Here is an 18,801-nt window from a genome sequence, read left to right as displayed (position 1 = left end):
TTATGAATCCCTTGTTTCTGTAATAAACGTTAAGGACACCGTGAGCTTGTCCTTACACTTGCTGCTGGCCCGATTTGCATATCTGCAGTGTAGTACCTCCTTCGGCCTCTGGGGTGTGACAGCAAGTTCATCAACAGTTCCTTTGCACTTTCTAATGGCAAAGAAGAAGGTTTTTTTTGTTGGCGGGCGGGAGGGGGTGTTAGGGAGCGAGGGGCTGGCCTTTTTCTTTTCTTTTTTCTGTTCCGATGGAAAATCCTGCTTGAACGGTGAGCAGGAGCACCACACACCGACGAGAGACCTCAACGACTCGGCCAAAAAAAAAACCTCGCGGCGCCAGGTAGAGACCGCACCTCCCCGCAGAGGAAGACCGGGAGTCCCGAACAAGACGACATCGCCCTCCAGCTCTCCCGTTACCGCCTCCAGGGTCAGCCACCGGGGCAGCTCGCAGTCCGTTAGCCTCAACTCCTCTGCGGGTTCCGGGGGGGGGGGGGGGGGGGCTCTGGTAGGGGGGCAGGGGGCGGGGGGAGCACCGAGAGAAGCAGAAGACTCCACGCCGAGAGGAGGGGGCCGGCGGTTTGACCATAGGACCCGGACAAGCTAGCTTGTGCCCGCGCAGCTAAGTGAATGGGATGGAGCCGGGACCGTCTGGCGCTGGTAGGTTTAACACATTGTGTTTTTTATTATACTTTACTCCTTTAAAATGGTATCAGTCTGCAATGCCGGAGTTATGGCTGCTGCAAACACATAGACCGCAGTTGGAAACGGGGCTCCGGAGGCTGGCCTCCGCGTCAGGCAGGAGGGGGTGTCGAGGGACGCTGGGTGAGAACCCCGTCTGTTGCATCGCAACGAGATGGAGGTGGAGGTGGAGGTGGAGGGGGCTCTCTGGTAGTCTGCATGCACACACCTTTTGTAGAGATTATTCATTCCAGATGTATAGCTGTAGATGAGCCTTTCGAGGAGCGGTATCCTCAGCCATGCGCGGGGGGGGCAAGGGAGGTCGTGGGAATCTGTGTGAGGAGGGATGAGGTGAAGCCACAGCAGCAGCAGCAGCTGGCTGCACCCAGCACTCCCCACACAGCAGACCGGCCTCCCTGGTCACTGACAGGTGGGGGATGCTCACATCAGGCGGTCTCAACATCAGGGACACAGACGTTCAACATCTGTATGGGACACATCAATTATGTATACATGTTGAACCAAAAATAATCATCAATTGGGATATCCTCGCATCCACGCTGTTAGAGTTTAAGGAAGCATGTGCAGTGCATCGTATGCGGGGCTTCGATCCACATGCTTGAGATCTACAGCTGGTGCTTTATCAGTGCCGGTGCTGCTCTTTATTTAGCAGGTTTCTGCGATGGCTGATGTGTGGAAGCAGGCAATTAAAACACAAACTCGTTTCCCTTCATGCCCAAGTCTAAAGTCCACCTATTGCGGAAATTCGTGAACTCTAGCATTCATAAACCAGCCTTGACTCTTGAGTCTTGTACTTTTGTAAGGCAGGGTTTATAATGCTATTGTATAGTAGAAGACGGTGAACTCATAACTGTACTTTTATTTGCACAAGTATGCCTGAGATTGAAAGGATGTTGTCCATCCAAACACTGAACATGGAATTCAGTTGAATCGGCTTGTTTTTATTTTTTTTCAGGATGGGGGGAAGGGTCCCGAGGGGCCCCTCATCTCAGTGTCTGCTTTTGTGTTTTGAAGTGTGATTATTCAATGTGCTATCTTCCAAGATAGAGCTGATTGCCACGTTTAGAGCTCATGTTCAACAGCCAATTATTCGGGGAGCAGAACTGTTTGGCCAAAACAATGGACGCATAATCGTCTGTTCCCTTTCTCCTTCATGCACTTGGCCTGTCGTGCTCTCCTGATGAGGGACGGGGGTCACCACTGGTCCCGTATTTGAACATTTTGTTCTTTTTGTGAGGCGATTTTTACAAATATTTATACTGGCTCTGAAGCTCAGTATTGCTCATCATTTATCATTAGCTACACTTGAGAACTGCCATCACTGCCAAAGTCCAAATTGAATTATTTTAAAGTGACACACTGAACCCAGAATCTAAAAGCCGTACTACAAGTCATAAAAATGAACCGAAAAACAAAGTGCACATTTCATGTCTCCCCTTAATACCACCTGATAGTCGTCCTTTCCCACGGGCCCTCTCGGTCTTACGGCTCGTGACGTCATCGCAGGCGTAACGTTGCGAGCGTCTTCATGTCGCGATGCTCTGCTTTCAGGCTCGCCGCCCGGGGGAACGCTGCCATTGTCACGGGATGTGTGAAAAGCGCTCACCATCTGCCTTCACTGGCACGAGGGAAAAGTGTGTGTGTCATTGTGCGAGTGCGCGGCGGTCACGACTCACTGGAGACGCCCGAGCATTCACACACGCACACACGGAGTACGTGTGGTCAGCACACGTCTGGCGTCCGCGTTCACGGCGCTTTGTCCGCGTCGTGGCAGCGAAAGTGCGATTCTACGAGCATCTTTTCGCTGTTTTCATGGCCGACGTTACTGTTTGGCATCATCCAAAAAGGTTTAGTGAGCACATGATTTTTTTTGGGCGGGGGGGGGGGGGGGGGGGGGGCAGTGGACCCCAGCATTTCCATCGTAGCTATTTAAATCAGGGCTTTTCCAGTTTTGGATCCACATCGCTCAGTGTGGTGACCGAAAAGACCACGGCCATACACACACACACACACACACACACACACACACACACACACAGGTCCCCTGATATCCATGACAATGCTGTGTTGCCGTGGTGTCTCCATGGTGAGGCTGGGAATGTGGAGGGGGCCCCCTCTGTTTCTGTGTCTGAGGGTGTGTGTGTTCACCGCAGTAAGGGCGGCGCGCTCCCTCTGCTCCGTACGCCCGCGTTTTGTGTGTGTGTGTGTGTGTTTGTGTGTTTGTGTGTGCGTGAGACAGAGGAGCAGGGCAGCTGGGGTCTTTGTTGTGGGAGAGGAGGGCTGTTCTCTGGGGACCCAGAGGTTAGGGCACTGGGCCCCTCTCAGGCAGGAGCCAGCTTCACATCCAGCACCCAGTCCTGGACCCCCCCCCCCCCACTGCCCCGCCCCATCCTCTCTTTAACGGCTCAGACTTGTTTTTAAGGCGTGATGGTCACTAATCGGTGGATGCGGTGGAATCCTTGTTACTTCAACCGCCAATGAAATGCTGCTTTTTTTCCCCCCGGCCTAGTTTGAATGAGCAAATGCCCAAATTTAAACCACCTAAAAAATAACTGACACTTGAAGTGTTTATTGGATGAAGACATTTTCAAAAAGACCTATTTTGAAATTGAAAAAAAAAACATTTACGGCAACTTTTGTTTCATTTTCATTTTATTTTCACAATTAATTGATGTATCAATTCCTCTATACAATGTAAAACAATAAGGGTGGAGTATGCCGAATCCCAGAACCCTGTGACATCTCGCCTGAATATAATCACATTGTTTTCCTTTTCTTCCCCTGCCATAACTTATCTTTTATCACCCTCTCCATCCTCATTTGACCTTATCTCTCTGTTCCTCCTCCTCTTCCTTATGCCATGTCAATATCTCTGTCCATCACCCTTGACTTGTCTTTTATATAACACACAACCCCCTTTCCCTGGCTCCTAATGCACCTTTTACTGCTTCACTCGACCCACTCTGATCGTCTCTCTTTTCCTATCTTCCCTCTTCCCGTCTTCCTGTGCCCGCCACTCACTCGGGTCGCCCACCTATCATGTCCTCTCGGCTCCCGACGACGCTTCCTTCCCCACTTCTTCCACATTCCTCGCCCTCATCTCCTCGGCCTCTGCTGCTCACGGCCACTTCCTTTGCCACCTCGTCACTTTTATCCATTGTTTATGTCTTTCCTCATTCCTTCCATGTCTGGCTCTGAACCGCCTCCCCTCTGTCACCTGTCCTCATCAATGGCTCCCTGCTGTCTCCCGTCTGTCCAGAGCCCATGGAGGACTTCCCCCCACCCCCGCAGCAGGTGTTCCATGCCCCCCGCCGGCCAGGCATGGGTACCGTGGGCAAGCCCATCAAGCTGCTGGCCAACTACTTTGAGGTGGAGATCCCAAAGATTGACGTCCATCACTATGAGGTGGACATTAAGCCCGACAAGTGCCCGCGGAGAGTCAACAGGTAATAGGACGTGGCTCCACCTTCATCTGGTGTTTCTTGTGTGTCTCGTCTGGGATGACCCACATTAATTTAAACGATCAGTACGTGTCTGTTGTCACGTGTCATAAGTGGGGTTTAAAAAAAATCTTGTAGCAGCCAGTTATGCATTTTAACAAGTCAACAAGCAGCTGAAGTGTCTGCAGAGCGGAACAGGTTGAAATTGAATAGTGAAAGCCCAACAGTCCCAACCACAGCTACGTTCAGCATTAACAGTGCAACTGAGATTTTAATGTTATTCTTTGGATCAACTAATGAAATAAACTAGAACGGGCACTCGGTAGAGCGCATACCTTCGCATATCACAAGATTGGGCATTGAATTATGAACATTTTGGCATTAGTTGAATGCCAATTGGATACAAATTGACTGTGCTATGGTAAAAAGAAGATTTTGACCTTTTCATGACCTTGACCTTTGACCTGATCGATCCCAAAATCTAATCAAATGGTCCCCGGATAATAACCAATCATCCCACCAAATGTCATGCGATTTGGTTTAATACTTTTTGAGTTATGCGAGTAACACGCATACAAATAAATAAATAAATACACGGCGATCAAAACATAACCTTCCGCATTTTCAATGCGAAGGTAATAATATTCTAATTTTGTGATGGAAATAATATGAACATATACCTGTTGCTACTAAGGCAGAGTGCCTCAACTCTCAAGATGGAGTTTCAGGTATAGACGCGCTCATTTACATGCAGTGCAACTGGTTAAAAAGTATGCGTTTACTATTGTTTTCGCCCACGTCATAGATTAGTCTTACTAGCTTTAATGTGCCTCATTTTTGATATTTAATCATAAATTACACAAATGAGAGGGCAAGAAAACTCAACCTTGTAATCTAATTTTAATTTTTTCAGGCGATGAAATGTATTTTCCTAACTAAATAAGTCCATACATCTGTGCAGAATGCGACTCAAATAAAACGCCTAAGTGTGCATGGGTTTCCCTTCACATTAAGCAGAAGGAAGACTTCTTCTCATGCAGTAGCTGTGTTAAAGCGAGTCTGACTTTACTCACCTTTCACCTTATGAGTGGGCTTGAATCGTCTGATGCAGGGTCAACTTAAGGTGTCAAAATCAAAAGTCACAAACAAAAAATATACTGAGATTATGAGCATGTAGCAAGTAACTACATGCTTGTAATCTCAGGATATTCTTTTCATGAAACCATTCATTCCTAGTCAGTTTTTACTTCATTTACCTTCATTTATTTTCTGCCGCATCCAATTAAAAACAAGAATGTCATTTTCCCTTTTCCTCTTCTCTCTCGGTGCTTTGGACTCACACGGTCAGGTCACACTTTGAGGTGGCAGTCAACAAGATACATGGTGCGGTCTTTTGTGTGGGGTAGTGTGTCAGGTATCAGGAATATGATCTATAGATGCCGACTCTATGTTTTATCAGTGTCTAGGCACGACCCCAACCCACGAGCACTCAGGTTTACTGCCCCAGTGCTGCTGACTAATGGCCTTGGCCCTTTGGAGAATCGTCAATAGTCATTTAGAAAGATGAGGAGTAAAATGGTGATATTAGAATCAATTTACGAAGCCCTGATAGATGGTCTTTGTCTTTTCGCATCGGGCTTTTTGAAGCAAGATGCGAGTTCAAAAATGTTTAGGAGCCATTATTATTTGTTTAGACTTACACAACTTTAATGATAACTCTATCATGTATTATTTCCCCCCCCAAAACTGAACAGAATAATGTGACATATATGTGTTTATATGTAATTAAAAAGCCCTGACTAGTGGTTTCACGTCGCATATGTTCCTTTATTGAATAGGCCATTCTTTTGTTTAAAAAAAAGAAAGAAAGTCCAGAGTCCTCCAGGAGAGTCCTTGAGCTTTGCTCTCCTCCCAACTAATAAGGGCGGGAACAGTAATGGAAACAAATCAATTACAAATGGCTACTGAAATTCTCTGGAAGAGTCCCTGAAAGTTGCGTGTGATCATACACCTGCTTTAACATTCAGAGAGGGCTTCTTTTGTTTTTTTTACGGTTCGAGACAAAGGTTCTAAGAAGGCCTGCAAAGGTCACACCCTTTGACCTGTTTCTTTTCAGAACCCCCCCCCCCACCCACCCCCCACGTCTATGAAGGCCAAGGCACCGTGCATTGAAGAGCGGGCCCCTGCCCACACCCTCTTTCTTTTTGTCCTTGCCTCTCCCCCTGTGACCATGAGATATTGCACCCAACAGCTGCATCCTGCTTGATCAATATTCTATCATCTCTAGATGGGTTTAGTGGGCAGAGCAGGGTCTCTTTCTTTCTTTTAATCCCATACTGTGTTTGTCCCTTTCCTCCAGGGAGGTGGTGGAATACATGGTGCAGCACTTCAAGCCCCAGCTCTTTGGCGACAGGAAGCCAGTGTACGACGGCAAGAAGAACATCTACACGGTGCTAGCGCTTCCTATTGGGAGTGAGAAGGTAGATGTTTGAAGTTGTTTTGCTTTACAATGGCATCACCAACTCATTTATCTTCGGGGAACAATAAAGTTAGTCTTAAGGCCTGTTGGAACAGGATTCCACTGCTTCTCAAGCGGAGGGTTTTATGAAAAACACTGAATAGAAAGCACTAGTTATCTCCTGTAAAGCACTTATTTCTATCCAAAATTCCCAATATTCATAACAATAACAAATACTTATTGTATTATGGAACACTAGCTGTTTCAAAACGTGCGTCTTCTCTACTGGCCAGCAGGCGGAGCAGACTCCTTGGGTTGCAAAATTAAGTCTGATTAAATTGAAGTCTAAGAAAACGACTCTACTTTTCTCTTATTTTATTACCTCAGTAAACATTGTCATCATGAGTTTATGGCCTCAATTCCTTGTTTTAAGTCTTCTTCAAGACAACATGATGTTAGTCTAGTAAATTATGGTACCATTTAGAGTAAAATAGACCAGAATTACTGGCCTTTCTACATCCCCCCTGTTCCGTCATTGCAAAAAGCCAAGATGGTGATGCCCAAGTTGCCAAACTCGAGGCTTCAAAACGACATAGTGACTATGTCCCCTTCTTATATCACGTCTATGGCCACGGCCAGTTAGCATAAATACTGTAAATAGGGGGAAAGCAACCATGGCCCTATTCAAGAGGTCTCCAACCAATAGTCCAACACAGCTATAAAACTTGATTTTTTTTTTTTTTTTACAGATGACAAACAAGATATGTGTTAATTGAACTCTAGAGGTGCTAGTAGGTGGATTTAGTTACTTTTGGAGAGCCTGGTGTCACAGCTCAGCTCTAAAACTGTGACAAAAACACAGGTAAAAATAAGTCTAACAAACAAATAGCTGGGAGGAATCTGTGAAGTCAGAACTGCAGCAGGCTGAAAATGTGCTACATTGATGTAAAAAAAAAAAAAAAAAAAAGTGCCAACAAGGCAGCGTGGGGCGAAAGGAGCTCTGCCGACCGAAGACTCGTGCTGCTCCGGTTTTTATGCGTCGGGCACAACTGGCCCAGGTGTGTGCAACGCCACTGATTACTCTGCAATCAGGTCTGCAGCCCTGGAGACAGAAAGCACAGACACAGCAGAGGAACCAAGAGGAGAGGGTCGGCCGAGCTGGAGTTCCCAGTTTCCAGTCTTTATGCCAAGCTAAGCGGCTGGCTGTAGCGTCACATTTCCCGTACACGCTTCAACTTCCTATTCATTTTTTCTGTTTCTGAACCACCCACTTTTGTGCGAAGTGTTTTTCGAATAAGGGGATCTTGTCTGAAATTGGGTTTTCCTGAATAGATCAAACTTTTATTCCATACTCAAGGTCCAGAAAGTACAAGACATTAAAATATCATAAAATACGGACAAAATCACAAGTAAAAAACAAACAAAGAACTACACATGCTTTATAAATAGACAGCTGTACCAGTGTCTCCACCGCTGGGACTGGTAGCGTGTCGTGCTGAATTTTATATTTGATAAAAACATGATCTCATTTTCGGAGTCATCAACCCGGCAGATACATTTGTACATTAGATTTCTTCTGTATACTGCACAGCTTGATAAAGATATGTTGTTGTTGTTGTTGTTGTTCTCCTCCTCCTGCAGCCTTGTTCTTTACCTCCCCTCTCCGTTTCTGTCTTTTCTGTCTTCTATTTCTCCAGGTGGATTTTGAGGTAACCATCCCAGGTGAGGGCAAAGATCGAATCTTCAAGGTGTCCATCCGTTGGCTGGCCATAGTGTCATGGCGCCTGCTGCAGGAGACTCTGGTCAGCGGTCGGCTGCAGGTCCCCCTCGAATCGGTCCAAGCTCTGGATGTGGCCATGCGCCACCTGGCCTCTATGAGGTACACCGTCGTTACCCTTTCTCTCTCAGTCACACGGACACTCACACGTACATACGGCAACACCCGCACGCCTGCCTCATCGAGTTATATCCATGGACATGAATCATTCATGTTTTTGCTAAGTTGTCAGTAACAGTGGCGGTCGAACAAGATCAGCGGGACTGTTCCGCTCGCACACGTCGCACCAGGGATTAGAGTTGTGAAATAAAGGTTGTGAGCTGATATCTGTGTGAATGTCTCCACTGAACAATGCATGGCAGGGGTAAAACAAGAACTCTTCAAGCCTGCAGTTTGGAAAGTTTAGTGGGAATGTTCCCCCGTCTTTTGTCCGATTCAGATAAACACGCCACTGTTCCTCTTAAGTCCCATTTCTTCTATCGAGTGGACCTATTCTGAAACCTCCTTCATGAGACGATCGCCTGACTGGATATGTAGTCATGCTGAGGTTGTGCGTTGTATTAAGTCAAGTCTTTTTGCACAATCATAATTTTCTCCTGCCTACGTCCTCTCATTAGGTACACTCCAGTGGGCCGATCATTTTTCTCCCCACCTGAAGGATACTACCATCCACTGGGTGGGGGGAGGGAGGTCTGGTTTGGCTTCCACCAGTCCGTGCGCCCCGCCATGTGGAAGATGATGCTTAACATTGATGGTGAGTCACCAACGGACTGAGAGTCAGCCAGGGAGCTCATTATTTTTACTGACTTTGCGTGACACAGAAACAGTAGGTGAGAAGTCAAAAATGATCTGGGACCAAGGAGGACATGAATCTTCAAATGTTTAATTATATCATAAATAAAGGCTTCTATTGGCCGATTGTAACATCAATGTGGGTCTGATAAATACCTTAAATGGTGACAAAAAGGCGCTTAAAAGCTGCAGGCATCCATCAACCTTTAAGTTGCTCTCCTTTATGGACGCAACGCTGCTCTCTGTCTCCCTCTAGTGTCCGCCACAGCCTTCTACAAAGCCCAGCCCGTCATCGAGTTCATGTGTGAAGTTTTGGACATCCGTAATATCGACGAGCAGCCCAAGACCCTCACGGATTCGCAAAGGGTCCGCTTCACCAAGGAGATTAAGGGTGGGTTACCGGCCCGCGTGAAACACACCATGATGAGCCCTCAACAAGGAAATAAATGTCCACTTTCATGCCTCCGTCTAAAGATTCTTCTTCTTCTTCTAACTACACCACTTTACACCACTCGATGTTGGCGTCGCCAGGCCTGAAGGTGGAGGTGACTCACTGTGGCCAGATGAAGAGGAAGTATCGTGTCTGCAATGTCACCCGACGACCTGCCAGCCACCAAACGTGAGAACGCCGACCACGTTGAATTTCATGACCAAATGCACCCGTTGTTTACCTACGTTATCGGTATATCCACTGCGTCTGAGGAGCTACGAGGCAAATTAGAACGGTGAAGGGTTGTTGGAACGACAGGCTCTCTCTCTCTGTCTGTCTGTCTGTCTGTCTGTCTCTCTCTCTCTCTCTTTATCTGTGTAACACCCTGTTCTGTTTCTCCTGTGTTCCGTGTCTCCTATGTCTCCTCTGTGTCTCCTCTCTGTCTTAATTGTTTAATTCCCTGCACCTGCCCTCAGCCACTCTTGTCTCGTTAGTGTCTGATGTCGTACACCTGTTTCCCCCCTATATATTGTCAGTCTTTCCATTGTCGTCTCTAGTTCCGTGTCCTTTTCCCGTCGTCCTGTCCGTGTTCCTGGTTCTGCCTGTTGACCCTGCCTGCCCTGAACTTGGATTCTCTGCCTGCCCCTTTTGGACCTTGTTTTTTGTAAACTGTTTTGCCTCATTAAAGAGTGCTTTTTTTGTTATTCATATTGCGTCCAGCCTGTCTCTCTGCGCCTGAGCCTCACCCCGTCACAAGAACCTGACAATCTGACTCTCTCCTAGAGGAGCTATATTAATCTCTAGTCACTGATTTCCTCAAAAGGTTCTCAATCCCTTCGGAAGTTGTTGCATTGGAGAGGTTCCTCTTAAGTATTCGTATTTAATCGAAAATAAATTGGAATTTAATAAAAATAAAGACAAAGAAAACTGCTTGCTGGCAACTGAATACGCAACTTTTATATGTTACTTTGGAGTCGTCGGTTGTGATTGTCATTACTTTAAACAATTGAACATCAACCTGGATGAATCAGCAAGCCAGGAGCTGGCAAGTGACGCATTGGGGTGATGGTGATGTGTGACTGGGGCTTCCACACACTTGTCGTGACCCAACGGGTGTATCCACACACAGTCTTCTGCAAATCATCAACTCATCCTTTTTTCACCAGCTCACACCATCGTTCATGTTTCTTGTCTCGTCAACCAGGTTTCCCCTCCAGCTCGAAAGTGGGCAGACAGTAGAATGTACAGTGGCCCAGTACTTCAAGCAGAAGTACAACCTGCAGCTAAAATACCCCCACCTACCCTGTCTACAGGTGGGGCAGGAGCAGAAGCACACCTACCTGCCTCTGGAGGTGAGGAAGGACTCAAGGAGGATTGAGCTGTGATATAATAACTGAGTCCTTTCCTTAATTCATCTGTAAAACATCATGAAAAACGACTTAAAAACTATATTTGAGATGCATCCAGGATTAATGCAGTTGCTGTGAATAACCACCATGCACACCCCACTGATTCTGCGTTCACTCGTTCCAGGTGTGCAACATTGTAGCAGGTCAGCGATGCATCAAGAAGCTGACGGATAATCAGACGTCCACCATGATCAAAGCCACAGCTCGCTCTGCACCCGACAGACAAGAGGAGATCAGCAGGCTGGTGAGTTGTCGAGACCACCAGGGGGAGGGAGGCCCCCACAGCGGATGTAACGACGGTGTGCATATGACGGATGGATGGTCTTCCTCTCTCTCTCCACAGATGAAGAATGCTAACTTCAACCTGGACCCGTACATCCAGGAGTTTGGGATCAAGGTGAAAGATGAAATGGCTGAGGTGACGGGGAGGGTGCTTCCAGCCCCTATCCTGCAGTACGGAGGACGGGTAATACATGGGTCATTTATCATTTCAAATATGATCTGTCTTTTAGTTATAATAGGAGTGTATTGAACAAAAATTCCGTCAGTTGCATTTTCCCCCCACACTAGTGTACGTCATTTCGCAGTAGATTTTAGCTTTAAACTCCCTCTCCTCCCGTTTCACAGAACCGTGCCATCGCAACCCCCAACCAGGGCGTGTGGGACATGAGGGGAAAGCAGTTTTATAACGGCATCGAGATCAAAGTGTGGGCCATCGCCTGCTTTGCCCCTCAGAAACAGTGCAGAGAAGAGGTGCTCAAGTAAGTACTAATGAGTGGTAACAGCTGCAATACATTTATTTTGGGAGGAATACACACAAAAAATCCCCTTCAAATTCTTTGGCTGTTTTGCATTTAATATTGGGAAGTCATGCAGTTCATAATTTAGCTGCTAGCAAGAGAGAGAAATGTGTATCCACAACGCCCACGTTTAGTACCTCGAACAGAATGATTCATTTCCTTATGATATCATTCATCACATTTCCTGATGACAGGGCAGAGAAACAGTGCGAGGCAAGTGTAAAGTATGAAAAATTAATTTAGTCTCAACTACTCTGGGTTTTCATTCAGGAACTTCACAGACCAGCTGCGGAAGATCTCCAAGGATGCTGGGATGCCGATTCAGGGCCAGCCGTGTTTCTGTAAATACGCCCAGGGAGCGGACAGCGTGGAGCCCATGTTCAGACACCTGAAGAACACCTACTCCGGACTGCAGCTCATCATCGTCATCCTGCCGGGGAAGACTCCCGTCTATGGTTAGAAAACTGCTTCAAATAAAAATCACATTGGAGCCCCATGAAACGCTTGGTGGTTAAGACTGTATTGTGCAATATACTTTTAAATCTATGTCCATGAAAGAAGCAAGCATGACCTATTTGAGAATATAACATTTAAAACACTTTTTCTACCCACCCATAGCGGAGGTGAAGCGTGTGGGAGACACCCTGCTGGGCATGGCCACGCAGTGCGTCCAGGTGAAGAACGTGGTGAAGACGTCCCCTCAGACCCTCTCCAACCTCTGCCTCAAGATCAACGTGAAGCTGGGCGGCATCAACAACATCCTGGTGCCTCACCAACGGTGAGCTCTTGTTTGGGCTGCTTTTGAATTGGTTGTACACATTCATGGCAGGAGGACCACGGTGAGAATTTAAAGAATTGTTGTCGGGTATACACTACCGTTCAAAAGTTTGGGATCACTTAGAAATGACTTTATTTTTCAAAGAAAAGCACTGTTTTCTCAATAAAGATAACATTAAATTAATCAGAAATACACTCTCTACATTGTTAATGTGGTAAATGACTATTCTAGGTGGAAACGTCTGGTTTCTAATGAAATCTCTCCAGAGGTGTATAGAGGCCCATTTCCATCAACTATCACTCCAGTGTTCTAATGGTACATTGTGTTTGCTAATCGCCTTAGAAGACTAATGTCTGATTAGAAAACCCTTGCAATTATGTTAGCACAGCTGAAAACAGTTATGCTGGTGATATAAGCTATACAACTGGCCTTCCTTTGAGCTTGAAGTTTGTAGAACAAAATTAATATTTCAAATATTAATCATTATTTCTAACCTTGTCAATGTCTTGACTATATTTTATATTCATTTGATAAATAAAAGTGTGATTTTTCATGGAAGACACGAAATTGTCTGGGTGAACCCAAACTTTTGAACGGTAGTGTATATATATATAAACAGGAGTTTGACCTTTTTATGTAACCCAGGTTATGTAACCCAGACAACTGCCACAGGTCATTGCTGTCCATATACGACATGGGACTGCAGTTTTTCCAGACACTATTAAACCATAGAATTATTATCATCTTAAAGTGTATTTTTATATTTATGACTCTATCAACACTTGTAATATTACCACCGAAGATGCATTCGAGAGCGCGTGTAATTTGCATCTCCTCGTCCACTTGCGCTCTCAGGTCAGCAGTGTTCCAGCAGCCGGTTATCTTCCTGGGAGCAGACGTCACGCACCCCCCTGCTGGAGACGGCAAGAAGCCCTCCATAACTGCTGTAAGTCACGGACGTAACAGCTTCATTAAACAACAGGAGTCGACCTTGTACACAACTCAGGAAAAAGGAAGGGAATGTGCTCATAAAGCACGTCACACATGGTCAGCATGGACATTTCACAGAATTGATATGCACGGCTGTGGGGCAGGTTCACTTTGTGTTGGACACATGCAGCATATGCAAGAGAAAGATTATGTAAATAATGCAAATGACCTCAAGATGTCACAAAACGGCCAACGCACATGGTCGTGGTTGCTTGGTGACAGTGGCACAAAAGAAGAATCCTACAGCCGTGAATAGTATGTTTGAGGCAGAGCTTTACCACCTTTTTAAATCTTTAACACAGTGTCATTATTTTCTGATTTTATTATCAACTCGACTGTTATGGGAACGTGAATGCACACAAGAAATGGGGAAATGCGCTGATGTTTTTTGACTGTTTGAAGTGATGAATATGAATAGATTAATTAATCACTTTGAGCTCTGGTAACTTTGGATGGGCATTTGTAATTCATTTTGGCATTTTCATTAAAACATCAATAATGAAGCCCTAATTATTAACTTAAGTCTAAGCAGTTAGAGACTGACAGTTCTTCAGGCTTAATGGATTTGTTTAATTTATTATTTATTGCATAAGTGGCGATCTCCTGCTTTAAAAATCCATTTCCTGGGAAACTGCAGTGAATGTGACTTTTTGTTAAGCTCGGATATACAATAAGAGGCTGAACGCAAACATTTTTAGAAAGGGGTCAGGGAAGGATAAAGGGAAACAAATGGCTCACTCTGACTCACATTCAAAAAGGAAATGACGTCATCCCCCCGTCCGCCCTTGACCTCAAGCTCAGCTGTGGTTGGCTGTGTTGTTGCCTAGCAATTCTGACAACTGCTCGAGTCACACACAGAGAGGATGGGAGAGCAGAGTGGAATGTAATGGGTCCGTCTTATTCCTCCCCACTGTGGAAAACTGCTTTGAAAATGATGATTGTAGTGCAGGGGAAGAATTTGAGGGAAGAAAAATAACAGGCTGATGAAAAGCCTCCCACACTTCCCAGTGACGACCTCTAGGGGGTGCTAACGTACAAATGTACGCATTGGGACCAATGAGCGGTGGATTGAGGTGGAGTCTCACTGTTTCTCGGTCTTAAATGTAATGGATGCCTTGATGCAAAGCATCTTATCTTATGCATATGTGTCACGAAGCCCGTCGATGTTCCGTGTCCAACTCTGTCCCGTCCTTCCTCCCGTCTCCTCCAGGTGGTAGGCAGTATGGATGCTCATCCCAGCAGATACTGTGCCACAGTGCGAGTCCAGAGGCCCAGGCAGGAGATCATTGAAGATTTGTCATACATGGTGCGCGAACTGTTAATTCAGTTCTACAAGTCGACCCGGTTCAAGCCCACCAGGATCATTTTCTACAGAGACGGAGTTCCTGAGGGACAGTTGCCACAGGTGAGGTTGAAACTGATGTACTAGACTCCATCGGATTGGCCTAAATGTGTAAAAATGCCGACCTCATTTCTTTTTGGCAGGGTGCATTTTTCTCTAAAATTGATGATATCATAGTCGGTGCTCAGAAAACAATGTTTTGGTGTGCAGATTCTCCACTACGAGCTCCTGGCCATCAGAGACGCGTGCATCAAGCTGGAGAAAGACTATCAGCCAGGCATCACTTACATCGTGGTGCAGAAACGCCACCACACACGCCTCTTCTGTGCCGACAAGTCTGAAAGGGTGGGCTTTCTATTTTCTAACTATAAAAAAATAAATAAGTGTTCTCTTTTCAAAGTTACTTTGTTTTGATATGTGTAATACATATGTTGTGTGTGATAGATTGGGAAGAGTGGGAATATTCCTGCAGGTACTACGGTGGACACGAGCATCACTCATCCCTTTGAGTTTGACTTCTACCTGTGCAGCCACGCGGGCATACAGGTAATATTACAGAATGAATAGATGAAGGCCTCTAACCCCAGTACTATCGCATCGGCATATTTCTGTGTGTTTCGTCACATTTTTATTGCCTTCCCTCTGTCTCCAGGGCACCAGCCGGCCGTCTCATTACTACGTCTTATGGGATGACAATCGGTTCACGGCTGATGAGTTGCAGATTCTCACCTACCAGTTGTGCCACACCTACGTGCGCTGCACCCGCTCGGTCTCCATCCCCGCGCCAGCCTACTACGCCCGTCTCGTGGCCTTCCGTGCCCGCTACCATCTGGTGGACAAAGAGCATGACAGGTGAGCGCGGATGTGAAAGACGACCGCTTTTGGTCCCCAACACTGTTACACCACACAGTTATTGGAAACGTCTTTATTTTATTATATAAATGTAATACATTTTCATTTAAATATTTTAAATGCATTTACACCAGTCCTAATATACTTGCTCACTCGATATTGATGTGTAAGGGAACCTTCCGGGTGATTCAAGGATGCTCACTCTGTCGGCTTCCATTTCACAAAGCACATGTCACTTCTTACACACCATGCTTACGAATGAGATCAATAATTTGACACAGAAATATTTATAGACTTTTTTTTAAATGGTCCTCTCGCTGTGTGGGGTGAGAGCTGTGTCCATGGCAACGGTCTGTTACTCATAGCAGAGGTCTGCTCTGATTAAATATCAGACCGTAGAATGTCATAATCGACCAATCGGAATCGAGTATTCAATTCAACGAAGCTGTTTAATTAACTCTGATAATCGCAAGCGAAGTGTGACTGATCTGTGCTCTGCGACTTCATCTCTCTGCAGTGGAGAGGGCAGCCACGTGTCTGGTCAGAGTAACGGTCGGGACCCCCAGGCGCTGGCCAAAGCTGTTCAGATTCACCAAGACACCCTGAGGACCATGTACTTCGCCTGAGCTACACCACCCATTCCCACCATCGACCCCCTCCCACTCATTTCTACCTGAGTGGCCACACAGCCCACCGCCACCTCATCCCTTATTGCAAATGACTGCCCACCAGGCAGACTCCCCAGAAGCTACAAACACAAGGCCCATCACAGGCAGACTTTACAGCCGCATGCACTCAAAACGGTTATGAATATTATTATTACATTAGCATTTTTATTGTTTTTACTTTACCAGGACTGTTGCTCTTTTGACGGGAACGAGTTTTTAACGTGGGTATTATTATGTTATCGTTGTTATGAACTACATTCATGTTTTTGTTTTTGTTTTTTTTAACTGCCTGAGGTATGTACATTAGCACTTAGTGTTAGCATGTAGGTGCTACCAGTCCTGCACATAAGAGTTTGTTAGCACATGTGAGGCTAGCCCTCCGGTCTTTCTATTAGCGGAGACAGAAAGCGCAGGTGTAGCGTACCGTAGACACGGGAGAGAGGTCCTGCAGCGCTCTCCGTGCTGGTCGGCCAGTCCCTTCTAGAGGCACGCTTACCATAACGATAGAGGGACCATTTGCATCGCGTTTATCAAATATACTTGCACCCCATGCACCTAAACCAGCGTTATTAAACAGCCAAAAGTGATGCCAACCAATGGAAAAGGGGCACTTCAACAGGAAGATAGTCTCTCATTTCTGTATGCGTTGCTCTTTAAGTCTTTACGAGGCACTTTCTAAAAAAAACCTGTGACTTATTGATTTGTTTTTACTTCCAAATAGTTCAGTAGTGTTGTCTGTCCTGAGGCGAGACATCCACACCTGCGTAGCTTTACAAACCAGTCGGTAACTAAGGCAAGGTCAACACTCTTCTGTCGATTTGAATGCAGGCAAATATAAAGTCTGAGATCACTTAAGTTGCTGCGAAGCGGAACTCGCGTTCAGCAAATTGACCTCGCTCCGATCATTCTGCACATTCCAACATGTATCAGTGGAGATGACTCTACAGGGTGCACTCTAAACTTCCACACACACACACACACACACACACACACCTATCTCAGTGTTTACTTTCCACAAAGCTCTTCCCTCTGCAGGCATTTACAACTCATAGCCTGAATAGCAGAAGCACCCACACACACTTAGCTGCCCTCTCCGTCTCTTTCTCAGCATGTAGTGACACCAACCTCTTCAAATGCACTTGTCCCCTTATCTCCCTCCGAGCCAAACTATCACTATCGTCACTCTTTCCATCGTCACCTATCCTCAAATTTTAGCATCACACACACCTGCAGCATCCCCTGCCCCAATCCCCTAGCTTGTGTTAGCCAATACCCATTGGTGCTCTGTGTGCATGGGCGGCACAGGTAGGGGATTGCTACTTTGGACAGGGTGGGCCACTGTTACTACTACGTAATACGCCCTGCCTTTACATCTAGTCACTTTCTGGATGGAGGGGAAAAAATGCATGTAATTCTTTTTTTATGACTGGATATTCTAAGCCACCTTATTTTGGTTTCCTTACACACTGCCTGTCGGACGTTTTGCCTCTATTGTGTAACAGCTATGAATCCTGCTTTTTCCTTTGTTATTATTATTATTATTAGGAATATTGTGACTAGTGTCAGTGTTTCCTCAAGAGGGCATTGTGGAGACGGCCTCACAATTCCACCTCAGTTGCCCTTTAAGCGCCTCAAATCTCGCCTGATAATCTGAAAGGTTTTGAGCTGAAAGAGATCAAAAGATAATGGATCAAATAAGTTTAGATTTTAAAACATGTTTATTAACTGGCAGAATCAAAATGCCTTTGTACGCCGTTTTACTGATCCGTCTTTGTGTCCAAGGTAATTTGTATTTATAAATAATATGTAATATCAACCTGTTATGTATTTTGGCTCACCGTTTGCCAGGTTTTTTCACACTGTTTTACCCCCCATCATATTTAGGTAAATAAGAAAAGAAAAAAGAGGTCTTGGGGCATTTCCCAGTGTCACTGAAACCAGATGCAGTTCTTCACTCACTGAAGCCACAAAGCACCTTGCAAAGGGGGAAGACGAAATGGCAGTCGCCCTGGTAATGCATCATGTGGATACCGGAGAGTCCTCTCCACACAGCCTCACTGTCTGACGAAGCAATACCGACGCCACGGATCACAAACGGTCCTCACCATAGCACTTCCCAATAGATTTGAATGAAAGGACATGGAAGCATATTATTTTTTGGCTCTGTATGTCATGGGAACTCTGTTGGGGGCGGGTTATTTTTTAAAGAAAATAAAATTGTTTTTTATTACTCCTGTTTATTGTTTTCTTCCCTCCTTCTTCTTTTACTTATAGCTACATTTGCTCGAATTTGAGTTACATTTACATCTCAAGAACTAGAACAGACTATAAAATGGAACTTGCACATTTTGCATTAAAATAGACATGCA

At 45.6% G+C, this 18,801-nt stretch overlaps 1 protein-coding gene across 2 annotated transcripts; it reads left to right on the top strand.

Annotated features, from left to right (window-relative positions):
- The first annotated feature begins 569 nt into the window (after positions 1-569).
- ago1 (argonaute RISC component 1) lies at positions 570-18,667 on the top strand. Of its 2 annotated transcripts, none has more exons than XM_056443554.1 (19): positions 570-654; positions 3,956-4,142; positions 6,496-6,616; positions 8,292-8,473; positions 8,989-9,125; positions 9,420-9,554; positions 9,695-9,782; positions 10,798-10,945; positions 11,127-11,246; positions 11,346-11,468; positions 11,630-11,763; positions 12,073-12,257; positions 12,421-12,580; positions 13,436-13,526; positions 14,781-14,975; positions 15,123-15,257; positions 15,357-15,458; positions 15,565-15,764; positions 16,282-18,667. In XM_056443554.1, exons 1-19 carry the CDS (start codon positions 630-632, stop codon positions 16,388-16,390), a joined length of 2,577 nt encoding a protein of 858 aa, XP_056299529.1. In that variant the 5' UTR covers positions 570-629; the 3' UTR covers positions 16,391-18,667. The 2 variants fall into 2 exon arrangements, with proteins under 2 accessions (XP_056299529.1, XP_056299527.1); XM_056443552.1 differs by having other exon boundaries at positions 9,638-9,782.
- Positions 18,668-18,801: the final 134 nt, after the last annotated feature.

This window comes from Pseudoliparis swirei, chromosome 22 (assembly GCF_029220125.1).
Source record: "Pseudoliparis swirei isolate HS2019 ecotype Mariana Trench chromosome 22, NWPU_hadal_v1, whole genome shotgun sequence".
Lineage (NCBI taxonomy): Eukaryota > Metazoa > Chordata > Actinopteri > Perciformes > Liparidae > Pseudoliparis > Pseudoliparis swirei.
This window is presented reverse-complemented; position numbering and strand designations above follow the sequence as displayed.